We start from the raw sequence: 13768 nt of genomic DNA on the forward strand, positions 1-13768 counted from the left end.
CTAGATAGAAACCTACTTACCCTAAATTATGATAAAACTATTTGTATTCCTTTCTATAACACACAGAAGTCGGCTCCTAAAACCAATCTTAATTTGAAGTTTCATAACGTAAATTGTAACCCAAACACATTCTGTAACTGTGAGGAGATGAAATCTGGAAAACTTATTAAGTATTTAGGTGTAACTATAGATTGTCAACTTAAATGGACCAGCCATATTGAAAAAACTGTTAACAAATTGAGATACCTAAAATATATTTTTAAAAGAATGAGTAATGTAGTAAATATAAAAACCATGAAACTAGTTTATGACTCACTAGTTCATTAATCTCTTTTCTATGGAATAATTGGCTGGGGCGGAACTTTCAACAATCATGTAAAACCACTAGAAATTGCCCAAAAATCAATTATTAAGATAACTCTAAACAATTGTTCCAAGAAACTGAAATTTTGGACCTTAAGCAGACCTATAGTGCTCAATGTCTTAAATTTATTTATACGCGACCAAACAACTTTATTAAAAATTCAAATCGTGCCAGCCAACGACATGGCGCTTGTGAATATGCTGTGCCTCACTGCAAAACCAGGTTGGCCCAAAGGCATATTAGTTTTATTGCTCAAAAATGTATAATTCTTTATGTACAACCTTTAAAAGGGACACATGTGTAAACCTTCAAACACTGAACTAGATATTTTTTTCTTATAAGTTTTAGCAAAGCTATCTGTAACATTTATATCCATGTAGAGATTATTTTTTTATTATTTCACATACATAAAAAAACAGCGGATATATTTTATTGTTTGTAATGCTTTGTCTGCTAATTCACTTTTTAAGATGTCTTCTTTAAAAACTAGTATTTACCTTATTTTTTGTGTTATTATAAAACTTTTGCATATTCCATGATTTAGTTTCTTGTATTGCATCTCTACAGTAACTCTTTTAAGATAACTTAAATTTATATTTGATATTGTATCTCCACTTAAACCATATAAATAAGATAAAAATACTTACACATAATACCCACACTCAGGCTTCGCCTTCGTGGGATTTTTTTTTTAATTATGTACATTTATTTCAATATTTTTTATACATTTTTCAATATTTTATGTAACCATGTATGTACAAAAAAATTTTTCAATAATAAATATAAAATTTCAACAATAAATATAAACTAAAATAATTCATAAAATTAGTTTTCACTGCTTTAGATTTTTTAATGTTCCTCTTCTATAGAAGCTGGCGCTTGTGTCTAGAAGAGTGGTGAGCATCAAGATTAAGAATATTTAGTGTTTGTTATTATAAATATTAAAATTTATAATTAATTAAAAAGATAGTTTCATCATTTTGGTATTTTTACATTGAACTTCTCTTTAATTGCTTTTAGTAAGTGTTTATCGTTTTCTATTGTTCTGATATTTTCCGGTAGGCTGTTGAAGTATTTTTTCCCTAGATATATGTAATGATGTTGAGCAAAAGTGGTGTTACATTTTTGTGTTGGAAATATATGTTTTTGACCAGTACAACTTTCAGTTAAAAAGCTGTGATTTTGTTTTTCTTTTATTATTTGAGTTATTATGTTTTTTTGGACAAGATCATTAAATTTTAATACTTTAAATTCTTCAAAAATTAGGTGTGTTGGATAATCTCTTGGTGTTTTCAATATTATTTTTATAATTAGTCGTTGTACAATTTCAGGGAATAGATTTGTTTTGTATGCAGCTCCCCCCCAGCTGATAACAGCGTATTGGAGAATTGATTGTACTAAAGCGTAGTAGACTGATGTTAGAATTTCCAATGAGAGAAAATTTCGAATTTTCAAAAATATATAAATTAATTTTCTTATTTTGTTGTATTTAATTTTATTTGAAATTTTCAATGTGGAACAGTTTATTGTACAGTTTTTATGTTTTTTAAAATTGTCGTGTATAATTATGTAAAAATTTTGTGGAACGTCATTTCATTTTATTGCAAATGGTATAACTTGAGTTTTTTCGCTATTTAGAGATATTTATGTCAGTTTATGTCAAACCAGTATTTAAGAGTGTTTATGTCTTCTGTTGCTTTTAGTTTTACTAATTTCCATGTATTGTCACTTTCAATGATGACTGTATCGTCAGCATAAGAGGTTATATTACCATGAAGTGTTTGAGAAAATATTCCGTTTACATATAAGATGAATAATATTGGACCCAATACCGTACCTTGTGGGATTCCATAATTAGATGTATCTTCATTGCTATATACATTGTTTATTTTGACATATTGAGGGCGATTATTTAGGTAACTTTTTATCCAATTTGCTACATTCTTTTTAATGTTCAGATTATCTAATTTTTCCATAAGTTTTGTGTGGGATATACTGTCCAAAGCTTTTCTCATCTCTATGAAAATACCAGCACATTTTTTGCTCATGTCTAGGCTTTCGTATATGCGAGATGTGAGATTTGCAATTGCATCTTGTGTTCATCGCTGTTGTTGTGAAGTATTTTGTTGTTTTCAAGAAATTTCATTAGTTGAGATTTTTTCAAATATTTTGCCTATATTTGAAATGAGGAAATTAGTCGATAATTGGTTACATTTTGGGTATTTCCACTTTTAAATACAGGTGAAATAATTGTTTTCTTATAATTAGACGGAAATATTCCATTTTTGAGACTTACTTAATGGTTTTATAACATGGTCTTTAATAGATTTCAAAATTTGAACTGTTATATTGTCTTAACCTGGAGACGACCCTCCTTTCATATTTTCAATTATGTTTAAAATATCTATTTCGCTGATCATTTTAAATTGGAATAGTGTGTTTAGATTTTGTATATTTTCTATATATATATATTGGTTGTTTATTCGATCTTTTTGTAACATTAATTTTTTTGGCTAGGTTTTGTCCCACTTTAGTTTAGTTTAGTTTCATTGATTGACTGTTTTTGTTTATTGTTTTCCATTGCACAGTTGATTGTTTGCCAGATTATTTTCGGGTTGTTTTCAGAGCTTATTTTATGTCTGTAGTAGTCATAATATAAATCAATAATATAATATAAGTGTAATGTATAACTCACTCTGCCTCCATTTCCCCGTCTCAGTGTTGATGTAGTTGGGATACAGGCCACGGTACTTATCGATATCCCTCAAGACCCGACGCACTCGCTCCACTTTCTCCCGGTAGATGGGGTTGCCCGTCACATCACTCAGGTACGCAAACTCCAGGTGCAGCGTCCCGACTTCCCAAAGACGACTGCTGCCGCCACCCCTATAGCCGTAGTTTTCACTGATCTAAATACCAACAATACATAATAAATTAAACATGACATCGTTGAACTACCTATTAATCGTCACGGGCGGTCGGGGAACATCTTGTCCACACCCTGAAACCATTAGGTAACTGCTCAATATCGAAAGAAACTCACTGAGGGAGCAAGCAGGACTATTGACAGGACAATGTCACATTCAGCTGTAAGAAATCCAAAGAGGATGGAGTAGCACCGTTCAGATACCTGGAAGACCACAGAAACAACTTCAAATAGGTCTTCCCAAACCAGCCTCTCCTGATCTTGCATGCCACGCAGCTGGTGTTGATCCTAAAAACACCTCACCCGTTGAACCCAGTCATCCCTACTAAATCACCAAACGTAGCGAACCTATTGGGGTGACCTATTGTCCAATGTCTTCTCCAATTCATCATTTTTTTCTCAAATTTTGAAAATATTCAGACATTCTTTACAACAGAACGTACTCTCTTAGAAAATGTCTTCTTCCATTACAACCGCAGAGTACTGAAGAGGATCAGGCCCGTTCTTAGTGAATATATAAAAATCATTATGTGATTGTTCCACATAAAATAAACCTCAGTGAACTTGTTGAAGTGAAGTGTTTTTTATCGAATAAACCTTAAAATCTTAACTTATTAAAAATTCATATTCAAGGCTCTTACGTACCCCCGTGCTTGGATTGATGAGCGAATACGGAAGTCCCGTGGGTGTGGAGAAAGCGGGCAGCAACTTGTCGGCAATATACTGAGCTTTATCTCTGAACAGAGTGTCTCCGGTGAAGGCGAAGCAGGTGAGGAGGCCACCGATGAACTTGATGGTCGTCTGAAAGACTGACAGATTGCTGACCTGCAAACATAGATAAACTAATTGGTCATGTCCATACAACAAAATAAGTCTAAATAAAAATACTCGTATTACACACATTCAAGACTCAATTTACGTCTATATACTTCTTATGAGACCATTTTTTTGAAGCAGAAATTAAATCATCTGATAATTGAACACAAATTAAGAGATACCTAGGTAGATTAATTAACAAAGAGGAATGGCATACCAAGTATAAGATTCTTAATAGTATGCAAGGATAATATTATAGTATGAAATACAGACAGTTGCTTGACCTGAAAACACAGATCAACAAATTGTTCATACCTATTCAACAACAGACTATTTATTAACAAAAACTACACATCTCAATGACTCAACATTATTCAATCGATGAATTTTTACGAGATTTTTAAGATTATTAGTAATATCACATAAACCCGTTTGATACTATGCTAATACATGTTACTCAGGTAGATGAATTTTTATTTATTTAATGTTCATTTTTATTTTTACCGTTTGTATATCTAAGCTTACAAACATGTAATTTATTATTACTTACAAACACATATTATTTCATTTTCTTTCGATTTATTTGGCTCCTACAATCCATTTTAAAAGAATGTACCAATCTATCAACTGGTGTAGACTTGACAGTTTTTGGCAGGGCATTATAATATTCTTCTTCTTCTTCTTTCGTATTGTGGGGGGGGGGTCAGAGGGGGACATCTAGGTCAGTGAGCCAGTCTAGGGCCTCAGGCGTCGCCATGTGAACCTCATAAATCCCGCCGGGGAATGAATGGAGCGGGCATTCGTTGACCACATGTTCGGTGGTCTGCACTGCACCACGTTCACACATCGCTGACTCTTTAAGGCCCCATCTGTGCATCATGTGGGCACAGCGGCTATGGGAGCACCTTAACCTATTGATGGCGGACCAGGTTTTGCGAGGCAATGAAAACCCAGGCTGTCTCTCAGTGGGGTCCTGTATGAGATGGGCATTTCCCACGTTGGCCGTTTGCCACTCAAGTTTCCACCTATCTTCTGGGGTGAGAGATAATCGGAGGAGCCTTCGGGACTTCAAGCGGCATGCCGGGTGGGAGACGAAATCTTCGTGCAAAGGTATTGCGCTTTTTTGCAGCGTCTTCTTGTATTCCCTCAGTGTTGCAATTTCTCGCCTGATGTTTGGCGGGGTTATGTTTGCAAGTACGGGGAGCCAAGTGAGAGGAGTAGATTTTAAAGTCCAGCTGATGATTTGCATTGTGGCATTAAGCTGAACGTCTACCATGGAAGTGTGAGCGCTTCTAACCCCTACTAGAGCACAGTATTCAGCCGTTGAGAAAACAACAACAGGCAATGGATGCTGTTCTGAGCGTGTTGGCTGTTTTGAGAGAGAGGTTCCCTAAATATTCAGGGACAGTATTTTTAATTGTTCCCCGATATTAACTGATTCCCCTTGGCCGGGAGACCTATCGGTCTTTGGCTCCTTAAATAGCGGCATAGTTTGTAGTTGGAGTCACACTTAATTTGGTATCCGCTTGACTCACTGCACTACCTACACGCGCGGTAACAATAACGTGCCGGTGGCATCGCGAACAGCGCAGCGGACACAACCGTTGCGTGTGGCAGTTGGCACTAGAAGTGAGTCGTTCGCGAACAAGTCGGCTCAGTGAACCCGATCTTTACACGGATCCGTAAGATCCGGTTCCCAAATCAGCCGCTTACACGTTCGCGGATCAGTAGAGACCTTGTAGAGACTCTCCCGTTCGCGAACGGTGAGCCGGTGACCCGCCAGACCCGAAGAGCCAACTCACCTGTTTGCGAACGAAGATTAGCATCAGAGATGTGCAAAATGGGTACTCAAAACCATTTGAAATGCAAAATGGAAATGGGTCAAAACTTTTCCATTTGAAAATTCAAAATGCAAAATGGTTTTTAGAAAAGCATTTCAAATGCAAAATGCAAAATACCTATTTTCAAAATGCATTGAAAATGCAAAATGGTTTCTCATTCAAACAATTAAAATAATTATAGAATTTTAAAACAATTTTGACATTTAATAATGGACATCAATGTAGAACAAACATATTATGATGGTAAATCATTTACATGATGTTAAATCCAAAAACACCACGACTACAGATTATGAAACCACAAAAAATTTGCGCGGGACTAATGTTGTTAACGTAAAAACATAGAAACTGCTATCTAACATTTAATATTACAGCGTCATGGCCCCATGTTCAGTATTTGAATCAGTATTTTTTGTAATGGTATCACTCAATTGCCAGGACTCCTACCAGGGAGCAACTTGACAAATGTAAATTATCTCTCATAGCGAGGTTGAGGACCGACTGATATTTGGGGCTTATGAAAAAAAGATGAGTGGAGATAGTAGGAAGAATGTTGCAAAAAAGCATTTAAAATGGAAAATGCATTGAGAAAAGCATTTAAAATGCAAAATGGTTTTTAGAAAAGCATTTAAAATGCAAAATGGAAAATACCCATTTTGAATTTTGCATTTCCATTTGAAATGGATTTATTTGTTTATTATAGTTTATTATAACAGGAACAAGGACGATTTATATTATGTTCATGGTTTATTTTCAGTTAATCATTGATATATAAAAAAAGTAATGTTGGCATTGAGTACTTACATGAACTACATTTGACTATTATTCTCACACCGAAGTATTTTGTTTCACAACACAATTTTTATATTATTATTACACTTATTTAGGACACAATTAATTAAAAATAGATTTAAGTTTATTTTTATTGTTCTATATTTTAATACGATTCACCAATTGATTTTTTAAACTTAATTAAAAGAAACTTTTTTTATAGTATTGATGTAGATTATAGATTGTAATTTAAAAATAACACATCTGACAATTTTGACGATGTCATTCTGGACCTTTTTTGGGTGAGATCAATACCTGCTTTCGAAAATATCCTTTCACAGGGCACCGAGGTTACTGTTATACATAGTCTTTTTTAACGATTGCATTAAGCCGGGGGTAAATAGCTTTTCTTGTTGAAATCATGGTAATTTTAAATTAAAGCTATTATAAAGTACGTAATTATGTTTTTCAGGTAAAAAAAAATAACAAGCGATAAGAAACGTGATTCAACTATTACCGTACGATTGAAGTTTGACATTTCGTACCAAAAACCTAACAAAACAAAAGATTTCTCGATTTCATTTTTTCATTCTTATAAAAGGGTATTCCAATAATATTGAGAATACCTTTCGAATGTGATCATAAATATACGATATATAGATCAATTATCCTAGGCAAAAATGTTGTCTTCGAAATATACCAGACACCAAATACCAATTTTTGCGATTTCTCAAGGTTGTGAAAATACACGCGACCATAGCCAATATAATTGCACTCAGCTTACTTAATTCGTACAATAGCCCAACGAAGCAAAATGTCGGAATGTTTCCTCACGATAACAAGGTCCCATCTGACAAAGCGCTGTCCTGAGAAATGAGCATTTAACTTTACTCGTTAAGCATTTAACTTTACTCGCTAAGCATTTAACTTAGCTCATTTTTCCGGATGGAGTTTTGTCAGACGCAACCTGTTACACTGAGATGAAAAATCGTAAAAACCTAAAAATATTTTAAATACAACTTTTATAAAAAAAAATGAATAATGAGATGGGGGGGGGGGAGAGAGAGGGGTTTGTTCGCGAACCGGTTCAATCAAGCCGGTTCACTGAAGCGGATCTTTCAAGTGAACCGGCTCCCTCAACTGAGCCGCTTCGCCCATCTCTAGTTGGCACACTGCTATAATAATATTACATTCCTTTGTATGAGGGTAGTCTGAAAAGTTTCCGACCTAACAAAGAAATAAGACAAATTATTTTCAAATTTTATTTTATTTTTCAACATAATCTCCTTGTATGTATAAACTTCTCCCATCTCTTTAAGCCGTCCAATTAATAGTTGGTGTATTTCTCTGCAAAATGGTGGTTTACGAAGGTGATGGCCTCTTCATTCGATGAAAATTTTTATATTCCGAGGTCATCTTTTAGCCGAGGGAACAAAAGATAGTCACTTGGTACTAGATCTGTGAGTCAGTTCAAATCGCGATTCGTGTACTTTCGCTTAGTAAGACTCCTGGAATAGTTTTTGCTTTTTCAAGATCCATGACTATTTTTTCATATTCACAAAAAATTTTAAAAACTTTGATTGGAGTTATAAATGGCTGATATCAGGTGTTTTTTCCTAATTGACATCTAGCAATACATATCTTTGCAATACATGTTTTCGTGCTGGTTTAAGGTGACACAATACCCTGATAACGGGGATTTGCCCCGACGCTCACATTTTAATTATTTCTGATGAGCTTATTACTAGAATCTTAAATGTTTCTAGAGGGATTCGAAGGGATGCAATTTATTTATATTTAAGATTAATAAAAACAGGACCTTACCATTAAATATATTAGGTAAAACGATAAGTACATTTTATTAAATGTAAAATGTTGTAAGATAAGCGGCAAGTACCAGATTTTATTTTTCTAGACGATGAATTAGTAACTTCCCGACGAATCCCTCAAAAAAGATTAGAGATTTTATTAATTTATTCATAAGAATTAATTAAAATACAGGGTGTATCGGCACGTACCCGACAAACTTTAACCAGCTATTCCTTAGCATATTTGGAGTAAAAAATCTTATGTGCACTTTGCTGTCCGGTAACGTTTTTTTTTTTTAATAAAAAAATTATTATTCATATTTTCACCACATGTCACCACTGTTTTATCCTTTGTCAAAGTTTGAAAACCCATCTGGCAATATTTTATTCGAATTCCGTTGAATAATGCACGTGTGTACCTATATTGGCGCACTTTTACAATCACAGCGAAATGGCACAGCACCATTCGTCTCATTTTTAACTATTATTATTTAGTGTGTGCGAAAGAGCGAAGACGCTTTTCGACATACTTGCTTACAACAGCTGTTGAACACGAAAAGCAATGCCAATGACAGTGATTTAGTGTGGAAATTTTTATTTTTTTTGTTTTTAATTGAAAAAAAATGCTACTGGACAGCAAAGTGCCCATAACATTTTTTACTCCAAATTTGCTAAGGAATAGCTGGTTAAAGTTTGTCGGGTTAGTGCCGATACACCCTGTATAACACTCGCAAAAATTCAATTTCTGGCCAGATAAACCAAAGTCGACCGCCAGTTACTTCAAAAGTCTGGATTATGCATTGTATATTTGTGTGCACGTCGGCAAGGAGTTACTCCGTATTGCTTCAGACCCCGCCAAAGTTCCGGCCTATAAGGTTGTCTGTCACCCGGCCCGTCGCTCCGGTTATTTCTTTTACGTATTTTTTTTTTAATCAAACGATTACTTTGAAATCTGTTAGTGAAATTTTCTGTTTTTTATAATTTAACTTCTTCCTCAAGTGAGTAAAGGTTTTTTGTATGTTTCACCAATATAAAAGAATACATTATTTTTTTTCAATTGTTTATTCTTAAAATGTGTACAGTGGTCATGTTTCAGATAAATTTGGACGTTGTTAAAAAATATGAAAACAGTTTATTTAGTAGAAGTTTTTTAATTCTTAAGTTTCTTTATTTTAATAGTTAAATATTACCTTAAATATTTTTTTCAATAAAAAGTTTCGCTGTTATGTGTGATTTTTATTTGTAATTGTCACGCCTAAAAATGATTATCAAGTTTCATATATTTCATATAAAAAGTATTTCAAATATAATAATTATAAACAATGTAGTTTCTTTTTACATATAAATTATATTATTTGGCTTTCAGTCACACCAATTTTTGGGCACGGAAAAATTGGAACTGATTGTGAAGAACTCAGACATGCTATAAATACCTAATATAATATTTTAACAAAAAATTAAATGCGTAAATGTGTAGGCACTTGATAAAAAAGATGACATTAAAGTATTGTCGTTATGTTATTATGTATCATTTCTAGCCCAAGTAGACTTTTTTTACTATTAATCCCTTTTTTCGCCACACTTGGCCAGCCGGCTGACAACCAGCGGCACAGAATGTTATAGAGTGCCCCTTCACTAGAATCGTTTTCCTAGTTTTATTTATTTACGCCCTACTGGGCTTTTACATAAATTTCTAATTATACAGTCATGTTAGTTGTAACAATGGTATATCTAATAAATTATGGTAAAATAAAAGGAGTTTTTTTTACTAAAGAGTGGTAATCTCTTATATTTCAATAAAGTGTTTGTGAAGAGTTCGTTTCATTACTAATACTCCAGGGCAATTAGCGATTCGCAAACTTAATTATTCCGGTAGTCCCAATTTTTTTATATGTTTTATAAACTGGTCCCCTGATGTAAAATCTGAGTTTTCGACCTTGGCACACCTGTGCATTTTGAAAAAAACCGGCCGAAATCGCGCCAAAATCTAGTTTTTACAAAATATCTCATTCCCAATGCAAATTTCGGCTAAATTAGCTGAACAATTAAAGTAGAACATAAAATTACTTACAACTTTTGTGAAAACAATTTTCTTCAATCTCTAATAGGTACCGAGGTAGAAAGTCGTAAAGGATCGTATATTTTTGAAAAAAACAAGTTTTTTGCGCGACTAGGTTTGGTTTTTTGTAAATATCTCGTTTCCAGTACAATTTTGTGAAAAAATTATTGATACTAATTTTGTAGAAAATAAAATTTTATAAAATAAATACGTTTATAATTTATGGGTTTTAACTCTAATACGTATCCAAGCTCTAATCCACCAAAACCAGGCCAAAAATTGAATCAGAGGTAAAGTGTTTTAAATTTCATTCCTTAATTTTATTTTTTTCAACAATTGTTGTTGTGAGAACATATTATACATTGACAACAATCGTCATGCCTTTGTCAGACCTAGCTATAAATACACGGTGTCCGGAAACTCGTAGTACAAGCGGGAAACTGGTGAATCTACATCACATTTGGAGTCGATTTTGTAGTATATTTTTTTATTATTTGAGCTTTCGTTTTCGAGTAAATCGAGTCAGAAGTTGATTTTTTTTTATCAAATTCTTAAAAATGAGAGTGCGCTTGTTCTTAGAACTGAGAACAAGCGCACGTGGCGTGTTCCCCGTTCCAACTTACTTCATTCCTCTCCACCCCGAAATATTATTTCGGTTTTTGCAAATACCCACTAAAATTTGTCCGTGTGAAATCAAACAATGTCACACTGTGCAATATTTGGACCGGCGCGGCGATGAAATGAAACATGATACGAAATGGTTAGGTATATGGCTACGCCCACTTAAAGCGTGTTCACGCCCATAACTGATATTTTTTTGAAGTCTTATTTCGCCTTAACAAAAAAATCTACCAAATTTACTCTTTTATTACAAATATTTGTTTTAAATAAGATGTCGGTTAACTAAATAGGTAGAATGACAATGAGACAATTTTCCAAATAGGTCAAAATTACTCGTTAAGGGCCAAAATTACCCACCAAAAGCCAACTATCAAGGCAAAGTTAACTATCAAGGTCCAAAAGTACCGACTGGACCGAGACACGGTTATGGTAAGTAAGGTACTTTCACAATACAATTAAATAACTTACAATAGTATCCATGTTGAGGTTCATAGCAAATTTGAGTTCATTGAACTAGAGTTACGCAGGTTGCACACACAGACAACAAATATGAGTATTTTGATGGTTAAATAACTTACAATAGTATCGAAGTTCAGGTTCTCGGCGATCCAATCCCTGCCCTCCTTGAACTCTTTGTCCATGCCCATGATGTACAGAGTGTCCATCCCTTCCAGGATGGTGGCCCCGATTTTAGGGGGGAAGGAAAAAGTGGCCTCGGAGCCCCTCTTGTAAATGGGGTCTAGCGCGTTTGAGCCCCACGCGTACTGCTTATAATTATCCCAGACGTGCTTCATCATCTGGAAAGAAAGATACCAAATAAAAACATGGAACATGGAGTTTAGAACAACAAAAGAAAAAGGCTACGGAAAAAATTATGTGGATGCCATAGATTTTAGAAACAAGGGAGATAAGCAAAGAACAAACTCATGTCGCCAACATTGTTCACCTATACTACTGCAAATCGCATATGCGTTCCGCTTTTGTTTCCTACACACGAAACGCGTAACTTTTATTGACTTTGTTGCTTGGATAGTCCATGCCGTTTGGTTGTAGCTCGGCGATAGTCTGCACGGACGGAACACTTATTAACTCTTTGTACTCCGTTGTCGCCGCCACGGCGACATGGAAACATTTAAACTCCGATAGCGCCGCAGCGGCGACAGAAACGATGGGTATACATTTTATTGTTTAAAAATAAAACGATACTTTTACAGGCATATACATGATTCTATTCAGTTGTATACAGTACCCACTTACGATTGGTTGCGGTTTTTGCTCTGTTTTTCACACATAACAATAACGCATTCATTTTATTTGAATATTTTTTACTGGCTAATAAATATTCTCACTCCATCAGAGACCATGCTTAATGGAATACTCCATATTTTAAGAAAAGGCTCCCAAGCGGACTGTGTGACTATTTGGAGTACAAAGGGTTAAATACATCTATTTAAATTTCTATTTTATTTTCTTGATTGAATGAATGAAGTAGAATCTTGAAAGTGGAAATTAACCCACTTCCCGATATCTGATTGAGCTAAAACTCGGCACATAGACTCGTTGTCGATGACAATGTATTCTATCAACTTGTTGGCACTTGTGCACACACACATTTTTCTAACATTGGATGGAATCTTTTCTCAGTTGGTAATTTTGGTAAAAGGATACAATCTCTCAGTTGTATCCTTTTACCAAAATGTTGAACTACAATATGTATATGGCTTATGCTCAAATTTTAGTTTTAACTAGTGGATGTAAATAAACTTCAATAATCAATAAGCTGATGCTGTAAGTCAAACATTAATGTGACCAGAGATTCATCTGACAAGCTATATTCTTTTTCTTTCTTTTTAGCTGTTGATTTGGGTAAAAAAACATATCTTGAATTTTTTCCTCTTTACGCAAGCATAACATTATATTTTTCGCATTCACATTGTAAAAAGTAATATCGAGATTCCCCTTTATTCAAATGAAGTGAAAAAAATAGCACTCAATCTGTGCACCATTTGAGCAAAATTTTGAGATATACCCTTTTGACCGAGAACCACGGATGTTTTCCTTTCTTTTTACCTTGTAAGTTCCTATCATTTTGAGATATATCCTTTTAACCGAGAACCACAGATGTTTTCCTTTCTTTTTACCTTGCAAGTTACTATCATTTTGAATGACCATTGAGCGTAAATAAATGAATAATAAAACTATAGATCCTGAAAATCTTAAATGATAAAACTTAACTGTAAACAAATATCTTCAATTTTACCTCCTTGACTTTGTTTCTCCTTTCTAAATTTTCTTCCGATATCAGATCCACTCTGTCCTGTTGTAGGAGATCAAATTGTATCACGGGCATTGCCGGGGTCACTTTAACAGGGTCCAATGCATCCTCTCGCTTCGGGATCAATCTGGAGTATGGTTCTCCAAATGTCCTCGCGTTGATTGAAGACCCAGCTTCGTATTTAATTGAAGCGATGAAAATCAACACGGTAACAATGAAGCCAGCAGCAAATATACAGGGTGTATCGGCACTAACCCGACAAACTTTAACCAGCTATTCCTTAGCAC

At 34.3% G+C, this 13768-nt stretch overlaps 1 protein-coding gene across 1 annotated transcript in view; it reads right to left on the bottom strand.

The window, feature by feature from the left end:
* Positions 1–13556, bottom strand: part of LOC149422904 (mannosyl-oligosaccharide alpha-1,2-mannosidase IA-like) — a 64769-nt gene extending 51213 nt beyond the window's left edge. Inside the window, exons 1-4 of the mRNA XM_089633021.1 lie at positions 13467–13556; positions 11785–12003; positions 3936–4115; positions 3060–3273 (exon numbers count right to left, since the gene is read on the bottom strand). Of these exons, the coding sequence (XP_089489147.1) occupies positions 3060–3273; positions 3936–4115; positions 11785–12003; positions 13467–13556 (703 nt within the window). The remainder of the gene's footprint in view (positions 1–3059; positions 3274–3935; positions 4116–11784; positions 12004–13466) is intronic.
* Between the last annotated feature and the right edge of the window lie 212 nt (positions 13557–13768).

Source organism: Hesperophylax consimilis, chromosome 6 (assembly GCF_061612785.1).
Source record: "Hesperophylax consimilis isolate HC1 chromosome 6, BYU_Hcon_1.0, whole genome shotgun sequence".
NCBI classification, from domain to species: domain Eukaryota; kingdom Metazoa; phylum Arthropoda; class Insecta; order Trichoptera; family Limnephilidae; genus Hesperophylax; species Hesperophylax consimilis.